At 42.0% G+C, this 21220-nt stretch overlaps 1 protein-coding gene across 1 annotated transcript in view; it reads right to left on the bottom strand.

Annotated features, from left to right (window-relative positions):
* Positions 1 to 7070: 7070 nt before the first annotated feature.
* The window catches only part of HSDL2 (hydroxysteroid dehydrogenase like 2), a 35209-nt gene continuing 21059 nt past the window's right edge, over positions 7071 to 21220 (bottom strand). Inside the window, exons 7-11 of the mRNA XM_032763583.2 lie at positions 14636 to 14830; positions 14014 to 14085; positions 9527 to 9760; positions 9064 to 9192; positions 7071 to 7894 (exon numbers count right to left, since the gene is read on the bottom strand). Coding sequence (XP_032619474.1) covers positions 7782 to 7894; positions 9064 to 9192; positions 9527 to 9760; positions 14014 to 14085; positions 14636 to 14830 — 743 coding nt within the window. The 3' untranslated portion in view covers positions 7071 to 7781. The remainder of the gene's footprint in view (positions 7895 to 9063; positions 9193 to 9526; positions 9761 to 14013; positions 14086 to 14635; positions 14831 to 21220) is intronic.

Genomic DNA, 21220 nt, shown 5'->3' with positions numbered 1-21220 from the left:
CACAGTTCTTTCATGGTTCCTGCCAGCAAATTTGTCCCTGAATCCGTAAGGCATGTTGGAGGGCCAACCTACCTGGCAAAAATGTCTATTAGGCCTGGCACACCAGTTTTAGCCCTAGTGTTGCCTAGAGCTACTGCTTCCGGCCATCAGGTAGCAAAGTCCACAAAAGTCAATATGTACTGCTTTCCTCTGGGTGGTCTTTTTGGGAAAGGACCCAGAATATCCACAGCTACTCGCTGAAATGGGACCTCGATTTATGGGAAGTGGCTGGAGACGGGCCTTGACCTGGTTTTGGGGCTTTCCCACTCTTTGCAACACCTCACAAGACACGCGACATACTTGGCAACATCCTTGCCCATCCCCTCCCAGTGGAAGGACTTCCCCAATCTGCTCTTTTGTTCTGTTCACCCCAGCATGGCCACTGGGATGATCATGGGCTAAGCTTAAGAGCTTCCCCCGGTACCTAGTTGGAACCACCAACTGTTTTTGTGGATGCCAGTCTTCCCGGTGTCCACCTGAAAGAGTCTCCTTATATAAAAGCCCTTGTTTTATAACAAACAGGGATCGGTTAGAAGAGCTGAGAGGCAGTGGGGTGCTCCGTGCCACTGCCCAAGCTTTCTGAAGGCTGTCATTTGCTTCCTGTTCAGTCTGGAACTGTTTCCTGGAGGCTGGAGACACCAGTTCTTCCTTAGACTGTGGACTTGGGCTTGGTCCCTCAGGAAGCAATGTAGGTGATGGGGTTGTTTTCGTGGCTGGTGAACCGCTCTCCACTGGTGCACCAGGTGGTATTCCAGGCTCGGGCATGGTTGTCTGCTGCTTCTGCCAGTTCAGGCTCGCTGGCGCCCTCTGGCGTTGGGGCTGAAGATGCGTTTGCAAGCGCTGGCGTCAGTGCTGGCAATGGTTCTGGTGCTGTTTGCATTTCCAGGTCTGGGTCTGGGACTAGTAGTACTGTGGCTGTTGCAGCCGTTGACAGGGAATCCGGGTCCACTACCTCTGTCTGGGTCTCTGCTAACACAGACGGGGCCCCTGTGGACGGCTCAGGAACAGGGATGGGTCTAGAAGCTTGCCTGGCTTGTCTGCGTGTAACCATTCCCATCCTCTTGGCCCGCTTTACCTGGTTGGCCAAGTCTTCCCCCAGTAGCATGTGGATGTGATAATTGTTATAGACTGCAAAAGTCTACATTCCTGACCAGCCTTTGTACTGGACAGGCAGTTTAGCTGTAGGCAAGTTTACTGCTTGTGACATGAAGGGGTAAATTGTCACTTGGGCCTTTGGGTTGATGAATTAGGGGTCCACTAAGGATTGGTGGATAGCTGACACTTGTGCCCCCGTGTCTCTCCACGCGATAACCTTCTTTCCGCCCACTCTCAAAATTTCCCTTCGCTTCGAGGGTATTTGAGAGGCATCTGGATCTGAGGATCTTTGGAGTGATGGAGATATAATTAACTGCACTCGGTTGGGGGTTCTTGGGGCAGTTGGCCTTTATATGTCCCAGTTCATTACACTTAAAGCATCACCCAGCTGACGGGTCACTGAGCCGAGGTGGGTTACTGGAGATTGGTGAGGTGAGAGAATAGGGTGTCGGCGGCTTTCCGTAGGTTGTAGGTGGGATCTTGGGTTGCCCTTGGGTATAGGGTTTATCGTCGGTGTGATCCTTGTGATATTCGCTCCCCTCGATAATAGCTTTTTTCTTTTCTGCCACTTCCACCCATCTGGCTCCAATCTCCCCCACCTCGGTTACCGTTTTGGGCTTCCAGTCTAGGATGTACCTTTCTATTTCTTCAGGAATACCCTCTAAGAACTGCTCCAATTGTATTAGGAGCTGCATGTCGTGCAGAGATTTAACATTGGCTCCTGATATCCAGGCAATATAATTTTTTCCAGTGTGGTAGGCATATCGGGTGAATGATACATCTGGTTTCCACCTTAGGGCTCTGAACCTCCGACGGGCATGTTCAGGTGTTAGCCCCATTCTGATTCTGGCCTTGATTTGAAAAAGTTTATAATCGTTCATGTGTTCCTTAGGCATTTCAGCTGCCATCTCTGCTAGGGGTCCACTGAGCAGTGGCCTCAGCTCTATCATGTACTGGTCTTCAGAGATGCTGTACCCATGGCAGGTCCTTTCAAAATTTTCTAGGAAGGCTTCAGTGTAGGTGGGAAATTTCTTGGGATGTGGAACAATAACTGGAGAAGGGTTGTTAGGGTTGGCTGGAGCATACTGCCTAGCCTGCTCTAATTCCAGTTCATGCCGGTGGGCCTCCCTTGGAGTTCCAACTCTCTCCTGTGGGCAGCCTCTTTTTCTCTTTCTTTCAGCTCCATCTCTTTTTCTCTCTCTTCCCTCTCTTTCCCACTCTTTTTCTTTTATCTCCAGCTCTCTCCTGTGGGCAGCCTCTCTTTCTCTCTCTCTTAGCTCCACCTCTTTTTGTTTTATTTCTAGTTCTTGTAGTTTCTTTTCCATGTCTCGCCTGTGGTCTGCGTCTTTGATTTGTTCCTCTGCCTCCAGTTTTGCTCGTTCTTGTTTCAGGGCGTCCTTGGCACTCATGGTTCCTGCTTTCTGGTGTTGAGGCACCCTCTGCTGTTTACTTCCTGAAATGCTGCTTCTCTGTTGCCTCTTTAGGGTTGCTTAGCAACAGTCTTCTTTTTTTTTCTTTTTTTTTTTTTTTTTAACTCTTTCTATCTAGCTATTCCGAACAGAGTTAGGAAGAAAAAAAAAAAACCATTCCTTGCAAAATATGTTTGCTGGTGTATGGTGACTCACAACTGGAGTCCCCCTTTGTTTAACAAAGATCCTTGTAAACCTATGCTTTGGCTTCAGGAGTACTCAGAAGGGAGAGAACCAAAAAAACTTGCAGGACGTTGCTTTAAAAACAAGCCCTCTAGCTTGCTTTACCCACAGCAAGCAGGAAGAGAAAAAAGAAAAAAAATTCTACTGACTTTTGCTCTAACCCAAACCTCTCAGTTCTGCCTGCACATAGCTAGCAGGAGAGAAATAAAAACCTCACTGCTTGGATCTATCTTATCTATCTATCGTATTTATCCATCTATCCATCCTACCACTGCCACACATGTCATGTAATTAATTTCCCACCCTGAACCTTAGCATCCAAAAGATGGTACCAGCATGAATCCTCTAAGCTCAATTACCAGATTAAGTACTGTGTAGCGCTGCACCAACCAGGAGATTTCCAGTTGCCGGGTACACTCGTGTCCTCCCAAAACCTTCCCAGGAAACCCCAAGACCAAGAATCCTTGGATCTTAACACAAGGAAAAAGTAATCCTTTCCCCACCTTGCCTCTCCCAGGCTGTCCCCCCTGGGTAACCCTGGAAGATTTACTGTGATTCAAAACTCCTGAAGTCACAAAACAGAGGAAAATTCACCTTCCCTCCTTACCTCCCTTCCCCTCCAGACTCTTCCCTGAGAGAGGAAAGTAATACGCTACACAAAGAGAAAATTAACCTCTCTCTCCCAATGTCCCTCCTTTTCTCCGCACAAGTCCTGGTGAAATCAGAAACCCACTCCTCTGGGTGTAAACCCAGAAAGAAAACAATCAGGTTCTAAAACGTAAGAAAAACTTTTAATTAAAGAAGAAAAACAGTAAAAATATCTCTGAATTGTAAGATGGTTAGTAGATTTTTAGCTATAGACAGGCACTGAATTACCCGCCAGCCTAAGTATACAATACAAAGTAGAATCCTTTCAGCAAAAACAGCATTGAACTCCTCACAGCCAATGCAAGCATCGCAAATAAAGAAAACAAACAGAAGCCTAACTCGCCTTACTACCTACGTACTCGCTAATATGAACTGAATAAGAGCCTGTATTGGAGAGATTGGAGAGAAACCTGGTTGCATGTCGGTCACTCTCAGAACCCAGAGAGAACAACAACCAAATTCTAACAGCACACACACCAACTTCCCTCCCTCAAGATTTGAAAGTATCCTGTTCCCTGATTGGTCCTCTGGTCAGGTGACAGCTAGGCTACTGAACTTGTTAACCCTTTACAGTCAAAAGAGATCTAAAGTACTTCTGTTCTATTAACTTTTACTATCTGTTTATGACAAGGGCAGAAAGGGACATTGAGATGTTATCTAGTCCAGCCCCCCACCTAAATAATCTCCAACACCTGTTTCTCTAATGTGGTCTTACAAACCTCAAACAGCAGGGATTTCATCAACTCCCTTGGAAGCCTATTCCAGGACTTAACTATTCTTATAGTTAGAAAGTTTTTCTTAATATTTAACCTAGATTTTCCTTATTGCAGATTAAGCCCATTACTTCTCATCCTTCCTTCAGTGGACGTGGAAAAAGATTGATCAGCATCTTTTTTATAACAGCCCTTAGTCTTCTTTTCTCAGGACTAAACATGCCCAATTTTTTTAACCTTTCCTCATAGGTCAGGTTTTCTAGACCTTTGTTGCTCTCCTCTGGACTCTCCCCGATTTGTCCTTATCTTTCCTAAAGTGTGGCACCCAGAACTGGACAAACTCCTCCAGCTGAGACCTCAGCAGTGCAAAGTAGAATGGGATAATTACCTCTTGTAGTTACATACTGCACCCCTCTTTATGCACCCCAGAATCATATTAACCTTCTCTGCTGCAGCTCTATCACATTGTTGACTCACATTGAATTTATGATACACTATAACCCCCACATCCTTTTCAGCAGTACTACCATCTAGCCCAGGGGTCGGCAACCTTTCAGAAGTAATGTGCCGAGTCCTCATTTATTCACCCTCATTTAAGGATTTGCGTGCCAGTAATACATTTCAATGTTTTTAGAAGGTCTCTTTCTATAAGTCTATAACATAGAATTAAATAATTGTTGTATGTAAAGTAAATGAGGATTTTAAAATGTTTAAGAAGTTTCATTTAAAATTAAATTAAAATGCAGAGCCGTCCGGACCAGTGGCCAGGACCCAGGCAGTGCAAGTACCACTGAAAATTAGCGCATGTGCCACCTTTGGCACGCATGCCATAGGTTGCCTATCCCTGATCTAGCCAGTTATTCCCCATTTTGTAGTTGTGCATTTGATTTTTCCTTCCTAAGTGATGTACTTTGCACTTGTCTTTATTGCAGTGGTTCTCAGTGCACAGCTGCGGCACCGCTAAGCTGTGTGCTAGAGGGCAGCCCACGGGCTAGGGACCCACCAGCTTTCTGGCTGCCCGATGGAGAGGGGTCCGGGCTGCCCTGTCACGCAGCACGGCTGGAGCATGGCTGCCAGCTCTCCCCACATGATAGGAGTCTGGGATCAGAGGCTCCTATTCAGCCCCGCGTGGCAGGGTCTGGGGCTGCCAGGCAGCCCCAGGGCAGCCGCATGGCAGGGAGCCAGTGCAGCTAGCCCACCCCACATGGCAGGGTCCAGGGCTGCCGCTGCCCAGCCACGCAAGCTGTGGGTCAGCCGGCTCGCCCTGCAAACTCTGGGATCCGGGGCAGCTGCATGGCTGCCTGCCCCATGTGGTGGGGTCTGGGATTGGAGCAGCTGACCCACCCCCTGGAGTCTGGGGCTGCCAGCCAGCCCCACAGAGTCCAGGGCAGGCAGGCAGCCCTGAAAGGTCCAGGGCAGCCGCATGCCAGGGGTCTGGGCCAGGTAGCTGGACACTCCACAATGTGTAATAAGTTGAGAACCACTGCTTTACTGAATTTTCTCCTGCTGAATTCAGACCAATTCTCCAGGTTTGTGAGTCATTTTTAATTCTAATCCTGTTTTCCAAAGTGCTTGCAACCCCTCCCAGCTTGGTGTCATCTGCAAGTTTTATGAGCGTATTCTCCACTCCATTATCCAAGTCATTTTTTAAAATATTGAATACTACTGGACCCAGGACTGGGACCAGTATTAGATACAACCTCCAGTTTTGACAGCAAACCATTGATAACTCCTCTTGAGTACAGTCTGTCAAGCAGTTGTGCGCCTACCTTATAGTAATTTCATCTAGATCCCATTTCCCTAGTTTGCTTATGGTACCACAGAATCATAGGACTGGAAGAACCCTGAAAGATCATCTAGTTCAGTCTGCTGCACACTTGGCAGGACTAAGTATTATCTAGACCGTCCCTGACAGGTGTTCGTCTAACCTGCTCTTAAAAATCTCCAGTGACAGAGATTCCACAACCACCCTAGGCAATTTATTCCAGTGCTTAACCACCCGACAGTCAGGAAGTTTTTTTAATGTCCAACCTAAACCCCCTTTGCTGTAAATTAAGGTCCATTGCTTCTTGTCCTATCCTCAGAGGTTAAGGAGAACAATTTTCCTCTCTCCTCCTGGTAACAACCCTTTATGTACGTGAAAATTGTTATCATATCCCTTCCAACTTCTCTTCTCCAAATTAAACTCACTCAATTTTTTTCAATCTTCCCTCATAGGTCATGTTTTCTAAACTTTTAATCATTTCTGTTGCTCTTCTCTGGAGTATCTCCAGTTTGTCCACATCTTTCCTAAATGTGGCTCCCAAAACAGGACACAGTAAGCCAGCTGAGGCCTAATCAGCGAAGAATGACTGTTCATGTCTTGCTTACAACACTCCCCCTAGGGTTATGGCCTCATAAGGTAGAAATTTTAAGGACATGGGGGTGATGATGAAGAAGAAATACAAATAAGTAATCTTGCTCCCCTAGCTTAGACTCATTGCTCTGTTCAACTTTCTGCAAGTTTGTATGAAAGGGGTTAGAAACATGCTCCATGAACATGTGTGTTCATTTGAGATTTGTGAAATATTTTCTGCTATCATGAAATTTCAGAATGCACTTAATATTTTTATTGTAACAAAGTGTTCTTTGTTAATAAAATTCTTTCATGAAGGCAATTTTTCCTTGAAGATCAGAATGCTGTCAATACCTTTAATTATAATAGCAAGATATTCAAAAAAACAAAATTGTTCCTTATTTGGCACTTCTAGACACGTCTGCTCATGCACTCTGATAGAAAATACTGCTGTTTATTTCTATTAATTTGAGTACAACTTGGCAGGAATAGTTTCCAGCAACAAATCAATTATGTTGAAAATATTATCTGTAAAAAACATTGCTATTTGATTGAATTATTTAGGCACCTCGCCACAAAGGCTTATAGTTTATTTTTTTATTAGTATACTTTTACTAAGAGTTCCTGAGTTTGGCTTAGAAGTTTTACAACTCTTTAGCAGAAATCAGTTTCCACAGTAAAAGGTTTAGTATAGAACATTTCTTTAAAACATAAAAAGCTACACCCTCAAAACAGCAATTCAGATTTTTATATTGAGCGCACAAGAAAAAAAAAGTGTAAATAATTTTAAATTGTTAGACTACTAATCATATAGCCCTGCAAGGCTATTATGGTAAACTGATTCCAATCTCCTCCAGCACAGGAGACAGAGTTTATAGCTCTTGAAGAAAGAACACACCTGCAGTCACCTTCACTCTATTTTACTGCTCCTCAGTGCAACTGAGTAGCTTGTCGAAAATCCAGTATAAGCCTCCTTCATTAGGAAAATGATGATTGGGACATGGAAGTCTCAAAGTCAAGGAGGAGCCTAAAGAAGAAATGGAAATACCCTCCAGCCCCACACAGAGTGCAAGACCCCAGTGGAGAGGAAGAAGAGACCTGAAAGTGATGCCATATGATGGATCTGTTGTCCTAATTAGAATAATGGCAAGTTATTCTTCCTCTAGCAATTCCACATTTCATCAGGTCAATTCCATATTTTTCATAATACATCCAAAAAAGGACAGGGTTAGTGTTTTAAACAACAAACAGTGTTACATTTTTATTAAGGGACAATGTTCCACACAATAAGCCTTCCCATCACAGTTTGGAGCTGAACTGAGTCATCATTTTTTCCAACTTCATTGCTAAGGCCATGTTACCTTTAATTTTCAGTTTTCCTGACATGAAGGCCATGGTTGGCTTTAGTTTGCCTATAAAAAGGGAATAAAATGTTATCAGGAAAATGAAAAGTAGTATAGATGTGACCGAGGACAACACATCACTAAAAGACTCTACTAATTCTCAGAAGCTATAAAAACTTAAGTATGTGCTGAAGTGTTTCACTGAACAGGAATGAACTGACTGACGAATCAGGGCTTAAGAGATACTCCCATTTTTGAGCCAACAAGTCTATGGTGATTGTTTGTGGACTTTTTGACTGATGTACAGTTTTGTATGTGACGAATTTCTGATTTTGACTCTGTCTCTTTTGAATATTTATGAATGTTAATAGTTATTTCAAGGAGTAATAAAACTGGAAGAAGTGTCATATAATACAGCATCCAAATACAATTTAAAAAAACCTGTGGAGAAATTTTTCCTTTCCAAAAGTATTTTCAGTTCCTTCTCACCAATACGCTTCCTGTTAGCTCTATTCTGGGCCTGCTAACAATGCCAGAGTGCAGCAGAACATTGTGGCTTTGTTATATGACCAAACAAGGACTAGATTAAGAATAGCAGTCTTACTTGAGCAGAATATTTTGAACTCAAGTCTCCAGGGGTCAGAGAGACAAATGCACTAACTTATTTTGCTACCAACATCTGTAGTTAAAATTGATCTCAATTATTCAGCATTAGCTAAAGTTTAGTTTTAGACTACAAACACTTAATAGAAACTACTTTTTAATCACTTAATACCACTTAAAAACAAGCGCTGGAGTGTGCATTTGATATCAGTGCATTGGAACAAAACTAATTTTGTGCACTCTGTCGACGCATTATACTCACACACTGTAAGCATGTAAAATTTTAGAGAGGTGATCTGGGCCTGGAAGGGACCCTGTAGAAAGATCAATGGACCTATTGAGCCCTTTCTCAAATATCTTAAAAGTTGGTAAGGAAAGTCAGAGTGTCTAAACTAGCTGTTAAGATTTCAGTCACATGAAAATAGCACCACGCTTTATATTCTCAGACCAGAACAAGTGAAGGGATGGAGAGAGATCAAGGGAATATTTTTTCACTAGCGCTACCAAAAGCCTAAGATTCATCTGGTTATGAGAACATATAACGAGAGAAATATCTAATTATCAATTAGTCATTTGAATAATTCTAAACAGTAATAAAACTGGCTCAACTTTGGTAAAAACCTTTTGTTACTCACCTGAAAACATTTTCACAAAGTCACCACTAGACATGCTCATAACCACATCTACTTTCACAGGTGGTTCTCCAATTCCTGCACTCCCAGCTTTGTTCTTAAGATCAATGTACCAAGTCCCTCCTTCGTCACCTACAAACAAGAACAATGGAAATAGTTTACAGCACATCAAACACAAGGTTTGTGCCTAACTCCTGACCATCTATGAGATAACTTTTCTTGATGTCAACTGTGTAATAAGACATTAATTATGATAATAGTGTTATGGTAATTTAAACGGTTTAGTGTTTCATGAATGGAAGGTAAGGGGTCCTGTGTCCACATTCTTCAAGGTGTCAAACAAAAAACCTCTTCACTCACTGTACTTTTGGACAAACTAAGAATGAAGTATTTCTCTGTGCAAATGCTGAAGGTATTTCACTGTAAATTCGTAGGTGAAGATTTAATAGAAGAAAGTCTTCCTTACCAGATAGTTCAAACAGATAAACACCTTGGGTAGACCTTACAACATCTTCACTGATTGCTCCCTTAATAATTTTAAATGTTTCTTCAACAGGTCCCAAAGGCTTAACCGCAGCAGATTCAGCTCCGTCAGGGCCTTCAGACTTGGCTCCATCGTGGCCTTCAGGCTTGGCTCCATCGGGGCCTTCAGGCTTGGCTGATTCTATTTTCTTCCCCTCTCTGAACACTGGAGAAGCACCTAGAAAATAGGTTTTTGTCCACTGAATGAAGTAGATACTTTTTTACGCCATCGTATTAGAAAAATCTGTTTAAAAGAATCTACTGCATTTTAAAACATCAACAACATTCTAGACCTTAAGACTGAGGAAATATATTTTATCAACTGCCAAACAAAAAGAAAGAATTTGCTAATTTAGAATGAAGGCTGAAAAGTGCATTTTTAGTCAATGCAGATGTTAAGAAGAAAGGGGATGGAGAACTGAAGCTTAGACTGTGATGACCCACGCCCCACTGAGGGACAGCGTAGCTATATTGGTCCTGTCTCAAAATAGGGGATGGATGGGGATGGGATAAACTACATCAGGGTATCTCAACTCATGGGTTGGGACATAAAATTGAGCTGCCAGAATGTTTCAAAGGGTCGTGTGGCGGCTCCTTTCCCACAGGACTGGCTGCTCCAGGCACTGCAAACTCTGGGGCAGCGTTTCTCAAATGCGGCCCTGGTGGCCACAGCTTTTCTTGTGTCCACAGCGCCCTGGGTTGTCTGTGTGTAGTAACAGCCCCTCCCTCTCCCTGTTGCTCCAGGATGCACCACCTTGGTGTTGGTTGCTGGGGCTGCCAGCAGGGATTGGGCCCTGCCCCCCTCTGGAGACAGCTGGGGGACAATGCTCGAGGAGCAGGCAGTCGGTGAGTTCCCCACTCTCCCAAGGGCTGTGAGGCTCAGGCTTTGAGCTTCAGGCCTGAGGTGGTGGGCTCTGGCAGCAGGACTTTGGGCTCCAGTCCCAGGCTCCAGCTGAACAGTGGCAGGCCTCAGGCTCAAGTGGCAGGGCTTGAGGCTCTAGCCCCACCTGCCTCCCCTAATCCCTCATCCAGGGTTTAATTTCTCCCCAGGCTTGGCAAGGCTGAGTAAGTCTCCTGCGAAAAGTGATATTTGTATGCTAATAACACTTTTCACAACAGACTTACTAGCTATCAATAAATAAATTACAATGATTTGGACAGGTATATGTGCATATTTGTTTATTTTTCTTAAAACTAAGTAAGTATTTTAGGGAAAAGGTGTGAAAATGGCCACCAACAAGAGTTGGTGGCCGCACTCTGAGGCCACCAAAAAGTTTGTCCTGAGAAACACTGCTCTGGGGTCCCAGTACCACTCAGGTTTTGGCCAGCCATCATAATGACAGAAGTTTGGGTAGGCCAAATTTGAGAGGGCACTGCAACCCTATAAGCCAGGTCACAACTCCACTCACACAAATTTGGTCCAATCCAAGGACAGGGACAAACCTGAGCAGCACTGCAACATTGGAGGTTGCAACGCGTGGAGCACAGAGCCAAGCACAGCCAGCCCCACAGCACACGAGCTGTAGGAGCTGCCACCGTGGTAAGTGCCAGGCAGGACCCAACCCTCCTCCCTGGTGGGGGAGGAGGGCAGAACCGAAATGAAACCACCCCAGGGCCTCCACCCCCAGACTATTTGTTGGGTTGCAATGGACCATAGACATTTACAAATGAGCCCAAAAAGGCTGAGAAACACTGGCCTAGATGAGCTCTCAAGGACTCTGCCAGTCCTACATTTCTATGATTCTATGGTTCATATTTCACCTCCCATATATGCACACAGAACCCCCTCCCTCCGCCCCAGTAACAAATTGAATTAAATCTTAATTCTGACCTTTACACAATTTATTTACAACAAATTCTATGTAAAGAGTGTAACATTATACAATACTAAAATTATTTTCTATGCTTTCTTTTAAATGGTTATGTATCATAGAACCATAGAATATCAGGGCTGGAAGGGATCTCAGGAGATCATCTAGTCCAACCCCCTGCTCAAAGCAGGACCAATCCTCCACTAAATCATCCCAGCCAGGGCTTTGTCAAGCCTGACCTTAAAAACCTCTAAGGAAGGAAATTCCACCATCTCCTTAAGCATTCCAGTGCTTCACCACCCTCCTAGTGAAAAAGTTTTTCCTTATATCCAACGTAAACCTCCCCCACAGCAACTTGAGACCATTACTCCTCGTTCTATTATCTGGTACCACTGAGAACAATATAGATCCATCCTCTTTGGAACCCCCTTTCAGGTAGTTGAAAGCAGCTATCAAATCCCCTCTCATTCTTCTCTTCTGCAGACTAAATAATCCCAGTTCCCTCAGCCTCTCCTCATAAAACATGTGCTCCAGTCCCCAACATTTTTGTTGCCTTCCACTTGACTCTTTCCAACTTTTCCACATTCTTCTTGTAGTGTGAGGCCCAAAACTGGACACAGTACTCCAGGTGAGGCCTCACCAATGCTAAATAGAGGGGAATGATCATGTCGCTCGATCTGCTGGCAATGCTCCTACTTATACAGCCCAAAATGTCATTAGCCTTCTTGGAAACAAGGGCACACTGTTGACTCATATCTATCTTCTCGTCCACTGTAACCTCTAGGTCCTTTTCTGCAGAACTGATGCCTAGCCATTTGGTCCCTGTTCTGTAGCAGTGCATGGGATTCTTCTCTCCTAAGTGCAGGACTCAGCACTTGTCCTTGCTGAACCTCATCAGATTTCTTTTGGACCAATACTTTAATTTGTCTAGGTCCCTTTGTATCCTATCCCTACCCTCCAGCGTATCTACCACTCCTCCCAGTTTAGTATCATCTGAAAACTTGCTGTATGTATTGAATCAGGGCAATTATTGCAACACAGGCAAAACAGTAATGTATTTTGCATAAAGTATGTGTGTGCACAGTCTGTTTCAGCTGTCAGTTATCAAAAAGGCTTGTAAGATGTAAATTGATCCATCCTCCTACCACACTGATGGTCAGAGTTTTGATTAGTAGATACGTATACATTAAGCACAATAGAAGTGTTTAAGTAGATTTTATTTGTAATTTACACTGAATATTAGGTTGCATAGTGTTTTTTAAAAATATTTTATAAAATTAATTCTATATTAAGTTATCTGAGTGATAAAATAGTTCTGAATATTCTCTGAAGTGATTTGTTCTTGCTCATTGTTTTCTTATGTAAAGTTTGCTTTTTTAAAAAGCATATATACAACATTTTAATCATTTTCAGATTACTCAAATTACAGAAACAACTAAAGACTAACAAATAATATTGCCTCTGAAAACTGTGGCTTAAATGACTACCATCATCTAAAGACGTCTGTGGCATAGCTGGGAGAAAGGAAAACAAAAAAACAAACCACACAATTATCCTGGATGCCACTCCAGTGCCTTAACCATAAGGCTATCCTGCGGAACAGTATGCAATCATACTTTTATAGACTCTAGTAGTCATCTGCTTGTTTTGTGTTGCTTTGCAGAGGTGGGTACATAGGAGAAACCCCATTTTACAGACAGCATAAACAAGCACGTACATTTAGCCTAATGTTTCTGAGAGGCAATATGACTTAAGTGGATGAGACTTGGTTCTGCTAGAATAGAGACCTGGGTTCTATTACCATCTCTGCCAGAGGTGATCTTTTTAAGCAACTTCTCAGCTACTCAGTCATCTCGTCTGTAAAATGAGGAGCAGGGAAATGATACTTCAGGTCTTACTCAATAAAAAAGCTGTGAAACCCATAGAATTATGACACATAGGAGAGAGGTCAGACTTGAACTCATCATCTCCCGAGCTCCTAATCCAGTGCACCTTCCCCAAACCCAAATGGTATTTCTGAGGGAAAGGAAGGTGATCTCTCTCACCTTTTCTTCCTCCTGCACTGTGCCCCTGCCCCTTTCTTGACATTGCTGCAGAAACTGTAGCTCCATTTTGGTGATTTTATTTTGGTTAACTAGGAAAATGTCAGTTTTTGAAGAGAGTATAAGATTTCCCAAAAAGAGGGTTACAGTTCCAACCAGGGTGACATTTACATCTGTGTGAATGTGGAAGTTAGCTATAATTATTATACTGAAGGGTATACAATTAGGTGAGGCAGATCACAAAAGATTTCTGAGAAGTATGCTTTTGACTGTTTATTTCTTTTTCCAGGAAGCACTGATGTCCCCGATTCCCCCCAAAACTCAGACCTATGAAGAGTGCTTCCCTCTTTTAATTTTTAAAGTAAGGCAAAATTCTCAAAAACAGTGAAGGTCCTGTCAAGGATGAACACGGACACAGACACGGACACACACACTGAGAAATCATTTTTTCCTCCCAAGTATCTTACATGAGACCACGTTCTTGGAAGGAAATATATTTAACAACCTTTATGTTTCAGCTTCATTATTGGAAATTAGCTTTAGTGAATGAATCTGATGTCAGTACTTTAATTTCTTACCATGTGCTTCCATTTTCATAGCTAGAGTATCAGGATCTACATCTAGAAAGAAGTCTGGCAGCAATGGATGACCTAAAATAAAATAAATAAAAATTGTGAGTAAAGTGAAAACAGCAAAAATAATAATCTATTTTTGTATCAGTATTAAACAAAGTCTAAGCTTCTAAATAGGTATTGTACAGCTTCTGGAAAGCAAAAGTCAGTAGCAAGGGAAAGCCAGGTACCTAATATTTTGTCTTAGAGACAGATTTTACGTAGATTTGGGTCTGTTTTCCAATGGGTATAAAACAGAACTAGAAGTCTTGTGGAGTCGTAATGGAAAATCTTTCATTGAAGAGAAAAAGCAGAAAGGGCCTGAAAGGAGGGGGGAGGGAGGAGGAGAAATCACAGGCTGAGGAATAACAGGTTGCATAAGTCAGTGACATGGAAGCATTTTCCTTTCATTAACTGATATTTAGTTAGTGGAAGTTTCACGGGTGGAGGCTCTGGAAGATTAGGCCAACTGTTTCTGGGAATGCAGAAGGGTACCATGAGACTGAACATCCACAGATCGTTAGCAGAAGAACGGATTATAAACTTACTTGTAGCTTATTTCCTTTCTTAACGTTATGTCCTTTCGTACCTGGTGCAACTGCATATACATCAAAATTCTTAATTCCTTCTTCTCTCAGCAAGTTTTCATCAATAACGAAGTTTCCTGTGAAACTTTTTGGTTTTGTTAAAATGCAATATGCAGCATCTGCAAGGATATCAGTTCTTCTGCATTGCTGCTCCACACCAGCTCCTCCCAGCATATCCATAGCAGACGTATGTATCGCTAAAAAGTTCAGGGGAAAAAACAGTAGTTAGCACTGATGTTTTAAAGTTCTTCTCCTTTCTCCTACTGCACACACACACACACTTAAAGTACATTGTTTTATTTTCATGCAAAGAGCAGATATGTAGCATACTGAAAAAACTCACTAAGTTATTACTAAAATAATGAGATGGAAAAAGAGACTTTCAAGGCCCTCTCTTTAGCAATATAAGATTGATCTAGTACAGTATTTTTTTCTAATGTTTTTGTCCAGCCTAGTTTTAAATGTCCTAAACAATGAGACTTCTATCTCTTCCCTAGGAATACTGTAACATTCTCATAAAGCTCACTATTTATTGATAGTCTTTTCTACGATGATCACTACTACAGTATTTGAGCACCTCACAAACATAACTAAATTTGGCTTCACAACAACTTCTGTGATATTGGTAAGTAGCACCTTCATTTTAAAGATTGAGAACTGAGTCAGAGAGTTGACTCAATTGCTTGCCCAAGGCCTCACAGAAAGGCTGTGGCAGAACCAAGAATAAAATGCAGCTTTACCGAGTCTTTGGTTAGGTTATTGATCTATTCTAGAGGTTCTGTTCCTGCTAGTCTTCTGCCTTCTATTCAAGGGAAGAATATCGTAAGTTGGAATGCTTCACAGTGGTTTGCATTCTGCTCTTCGTACTACTCTTCCTAGTTACCATATATTTATTTCAGACTTTCATGCTCCTCCAGAACTGCCCCATTACAATTTTAACTTATATTTCCCAGTTCCTTCTTTTGTTCCTCTTGTAGTTTTGTTTTGTAACTCCTTACAATGACTCCATCTGCTGCCCAAGGCCCTGTATCTTTTCCTCCAGAAGCTTCGAGAGGGAATCTCAATTATTATTCTGCACTGAAATTGGGGGATAAAGTTCTATTTAAGCTACCTTTGTACTCCTTGTATTCTACAGTCGTACAGGAGCTAGCCTGACCACCCCTGTCTCCATACAAGTTAAAGCAGCCACGGTTGCTTCCAGTAGTCCTTGGAAAGCAAATAGCAGCAACTGCACAATACACTTTGGCTATGCCCCCAATACTCCTCAACACCAGGGGCTGGGAACAGGGTCACAATATAGCTCTTATACCAGCTCTATGCTAGCTAGGGAAGCGCTCTGCACGAAGAGTCTTCTCAGGGGACCTCTTCCACTCATTTTAAAGGATTCTTTACATTGGCAGATGAGTGTAAGGCCTCAGTATAAGCAACCATCAGGCATGCGTAGAAAGTAGCTAAGACTTCAGTGTACCATTAGGTAATCCCTGTTCCATAAACTGCAGTATTGAATGTACCTAAACACATCCAATCTCATGGGGATAACAAACAAGATGTAAGGAGGAAGATAAGGACACAGGGTACATTTATATGTATATGGAGGTACTAAGGGCCTAATCCTGCAAAGTTCCACCAACTTCCACAGATTTCAATTGTCCAGGTACAGTAGTGAAAAGTGACCCCTAACTTCAATTCCTGGGAAAACTGATTGTGTGCTGTTACAGCAACAAATGACATCTCACTTCCAGTCTGTGTTCTGACCTTCTTCCAGTACAGTGTTTCCCAAACTTGAGACGCCGCTTGAGTAGGGAAAGCCCCTGGCGGGCCAGGCCGGGCCAGTTTACCTACCTGCCGCATCCACAGGTCTGGCGGCCAGTATGTCACTCGGCCCGCACCGCTTCCAGCAGCTCCCATTGGCCTGGAGTAGCAACTGCGGCCAGTGGGAGCCACGATCAGCCAGACCTGCGGACACGGCAGGTAAACAAACTGGCCCGACCCGCCAGGGGCTTTCCCTATACAAGCTGCATCCCAAGTTCGGGAAACACTGTTCTAATAAGTATACAAACTCATTCATCCCTCATTGTAGGGAAGTCTAATCTACAGATCTGGTGATGGTCTGATCAGTATCCTCAATTTGTTTTTAATAGTTGAACCCCTTCATAGACACCCTAAAGAATAAATAGCAAACAGACTTACTGTACATAAAGTGTTTGTAAGTTACTTGAACTATGGTTATGTAACAGAGACCTACAAGCTACTGAATATCTGTCCACATTGAAATGTAAATACGTTTTGAAAAAATTTAGCAAGCAAATTCATTATGTGAAAGATGCCTAAATATGCCAGTGTTGTGGCTTATGTAACCAGCATCTGTATTATCTATGTGCATTTATGGCACTGTAAAAATATTCTATATTTCAATGTATAATTTATTTCTATGTGGTAAAGAAGACAAATGTCATGTTTCCCAAGTTCTAGGCATCATTAACATGTTTTAAAATACTATTAGCACTTTACAATCAGAAAGATTCTACAAAGCTTTAATAAAAATAATAATTAAAAAAAAAGCTACAGCATTAGCGAAATTCCACCACCCATAGGAAAAAGGATAATTATTAGCAAAAGGACACAGTACTACTCAGTGGCGGAGGAGAAGGGGAAATTGTCCAAGGACAATTAGATTCACCCTTACTCTTCAGAAAAGTTCCATGGGATCTTCATGATCCCCACAGAGCAAGCAGGCCAAATATATTTATTCCTTTAGTTTCAGGCAAGCTTGCTTTTCTCCACAAGTAGAAGACCAGACATTTGCTTAAATCAAAATCAGCAGTAAAGAAGCAACAATTTGCATCCATTTTAGCAAAGTGATAAGCTACAGCGAACAAAGTTAATCAAATAGATTCACATTAAATTTCAGTGGATTCATTAAAAAGATAAAGGTTCACACTATTTTAGATGCCACACAACTACTTAATTCTTCTATCTTAGGATGTGATTACCTGAAATGTGTTATCTTTGTTTTTCATGTATTTTGAAGATAAACATTTTGAGACTCCTTTTGTACATTCAAAAGATTTTAAGCTATTGTTCCTCTTTCTTAATTTAGGATTCTGTGATCATGGAGGGAGATAGAATTACAGATACTTTAAAAGCCTTCCCTTTTATTTCTAATGCTCTTAAAGTGAATTAGGGAAGACAGATATTCACTACTATAAACCTTTGTCTGCATATAGAATAGCTGATTTTACAGGAAGTTTTTAATTACCTTATAAATTACTGTGCAGACTCTCACAGAGGGCACTTATTCTAATAAATTTCTTTTATTTATAATGTTGTTGTTGCTTGAAGACTGGCTCTTCAGTGCATCAGGTTTTGAAGGTTCCTGTGATGAGCCATACTCAAAATAGAGAGCGCTTCTAGTGTGTCCAACTGTATTTTTAAATACTTAGTTTGTAAGATACAAGTGCTTTAAAAAAAAAACAAAACTGTAATATATATTCAAATACACCTCTACCCCGATATAATGCTGTCCTCGGGAGCCAAAAAAACCTTACCACGTTATAGGTGAAACCGCGTTATATCAAACTTGCTTTGATCTGCCGGAGTGCGCCCTGCCCCCCGATGCACCACTTTACCGCGTTGTATCTGAATTCAAGCTATATCGGGTTGCATTATATCAGGGTAGAGGTGTATAATTAAAAGTAGTAACTTTCCACACAAAAATATCAAGTTTGAACATGTTTACTTAGCCTAATCTAAGAAGTCCTTTAATAATAGCCAGAACTGGGAGCTCCTGTTATGTGTGATTGCACAGGTGCTGTTAGTTCTACCACCCTTTTGGAATTACACAGGTTTAGTGGCTGATTTCATCGGAGTTGAAGTGTGGTGTGAGGAGACAAAAGAACAATTTCCTCTTCCACCGCACTTCTTAGATTGCTGACTCCATGGTGGGAGATGGTGGACAGCTTCCATAAGGATACACTGAAGTTAGCCCATGAAGGCCAAAGTGGGGCTTGAAACCCCAATGGTGAGGGCTTGTACTGATGTACTGAAAGTAGAACCAAGGAACGCCTAGTATGAGGTGTAGGGAAACAAGGGCCTCCAAAACAGCGAGGCTCAGGCTCTATTCCAGATAGCAGCAAGGCAGACTGTGGAAACCCTTGGCACAATCCTCAGTGATGAAGTATCTGGAAATGGGCTTCTCCTCAACTTAAATGAAGGTTAGAGTCTAGGACAGGTGACAGTGGATAGTCTCTTGAATCTCCTACAGAGCCAAGAGGGGCTATGGCCAGAATAAGGGAGTGCAACCTCTCTGGGGGAAGCTGATCCTTCATTCAGCAGCAGGGAAGGCAACACAGGCCCTAGAACAGTGGATGAAGACTTCTCCCTCAGTACTCCAAGAATTAAAAGTCCCTCTTTTGGAACTGGATAATTTCCCTGCTGAATGCACCACACTTAGATCTCTTACAACAGAACTGGAACTCCGAGGGAATGAGGTTCCATCCAGAGTGGATTTAAAAAAACGAAGTGATGAATGGCCAAAAAACTGGTTGATGAAAATATATTTTCCTTTTTAAAAATAAAAATATTTAAAATTAAATTTGAAATTCTGCACCTATGTTAAGCCCTAAACTTACGATATTACTTAGTATATAAAAATAATTTAAATTGAAAAATATTCAAGCAGTACACATTTGCTGAAAAAGTTTTTAACAAAAATCAAACTACTGAGCTGGTAGAAGTCACTGACTAAGCATCTGGACCCAGAGTTTGTTGAAGTGCAGAGAGAATATCTTCATTTCAGTTTACTAAACTAGTTTAGTTCACTGACTAGTTCATTTTCATGTAAGACTCCAAATTGGAGTTGAAAAAGCAGGCAAGCCTTTTTTCCTCTTACAATGTAGGAATAAAAACTGGTGTGAGTGGATGAGATCCACTAGTTCAAAAATCCTGATGAATTTGGTAACCATAAAATCAGTTTACTTTGCTAACTACAAATAATCATAGAAATGTAGAGCTAGAAGGGACCTCATGAGGTAAACCAGTGCATCCCTCCACCCAATGAAGTATACCTTTATAATACTTTCTTTAAAAAAAAAAATCACTTTAAAATGCAAGACATATTTGATTAAAACTACTTTTTTCTCTTATGTATCCAGCAGATTTAAGGCAGTTTTATTTAATCTAATTAAAAAAAAACCCCTTACATGATGCATTTTTAATTGAATTTCACTTTCTATTCAAGTCAGCTTCACGCAAAACCATGAGTAAAAAGATTAATCCTCTAGTAAGTAAGAAATGTGTCAATCACCATTTTCTAACATAATAAAAATGGAAAAGTTAGGAATCTGAATAAATAGATGTTAAACTATACAATTGCTTAAATAAACATGTATAAATACAATGTATGCTCCTGGTTGGCAAGAAGTAACACCAAATTTTGTGTAAATGGTACATTTAGTTGCAAATCAGCACGTTTTAATGGTTACCAACCAATGAGCATCAACCTTTCTTTAGGAAAAGAACTAAAAAGAACACATGCAAAACAAGATTAAAATCAATTATGTAAACCAAGGTTTACTATTTATTGATCTAAATCAATCCATTTTGGTACCCTCTCTTTTGTTTCTTCTCGGTACTTGATAATGAGACACAACTTTGGTGACAAATGCCATGCCGTTTTTGGCCTCCAACGCCCTCTCAGAATAGAGCATCTCTCAAACATGAACAGCCATAGGAATCAGGGTTTTGAAGGAGCAGACTGTGAACCTGAAGAGCTACCAGGAGCCTCTTCCATCGGCAAACGCTGAAGCCAATACTCAAAATCCTTATGGGCCAGAGTAGCAAACATCTGTTGGGCAAAAGCCCTCCTACCCAAGCCACAAGAACATCAGGTACACGGGAGTCTCTCACAGACATTTTGACTCTGCAAGGAACACAGTCTTTAAGCTTAGCCTCTCCTACAGAATCCAGTGTCAGGGCAGGAAAAAAAGAAGATACCAGAATAACTCGGTTGGGTTAGGAGAGGCAGTTGCTATGGAATCAGAACTATTTAAATCTTGAAAAACTCCCAACAAAAGGAGTAAAAGCAAGAAACTGGCTGACAACAGCTAAAGTCAAGGAACCTGAGGTAGTAATTCCAGCTTGCTGCTTCAAGGTAAGTCTACACAATTCACGGCAGCGTGACCACCAAAGCCAGGCTGACAGATATGGGTCTGTGCTACCATGCTAAAATAGCTGCAATAGAGAGTGCTTTGAAGTTGCAGCTCATGCTGGAGCTTAGGCTCTGAAGCCCACCCCCAACCCTAAGCTTCAGTGCCTGAGCTCCAGCATGAGTTGCAACATCTACACTGATTATTTTTAGAGCAGTAGCATGAGCCCAAGCCTGTCGACCCGGGTTGGGAGGCTAGCTGCCACAGGTTGTGTAGCTGTATCCTCAGTCTCCTTATACAATCTCACCTCAAACGTTTTAAAGCTTGAGACACAGTCTGCACCAAACCCAAGAATCAGAGCTTTCCAGAGAGTTCCTGGATTGCTACAGTGTGCAGATGCATCTCAATGGGGAAGTGGGGGTGGAGAAGCTGCACTGCCTC

This window comes from Chelonoidis abingdonii, chromosome 6 (genome assembly GCF_003597395.2).
Source record: "Chelonoidis abingdonii isolate Lonesome George chromosome 6, CheloAbing_2.0, whole genome shotgun sequence".
Classification (NCBI taxonomy): domain Eukaryota; kingdom Metazoa; phylum Chordata; order Testudines; family Testudinidae; genus Chelonoidis; species Chelonoidis abingdonii.
The sequence above is the reverse complement of the archived record's forward strand: the minus strand, read 5'-3'. Positions and strand labels throughout refer to the sequence as shown.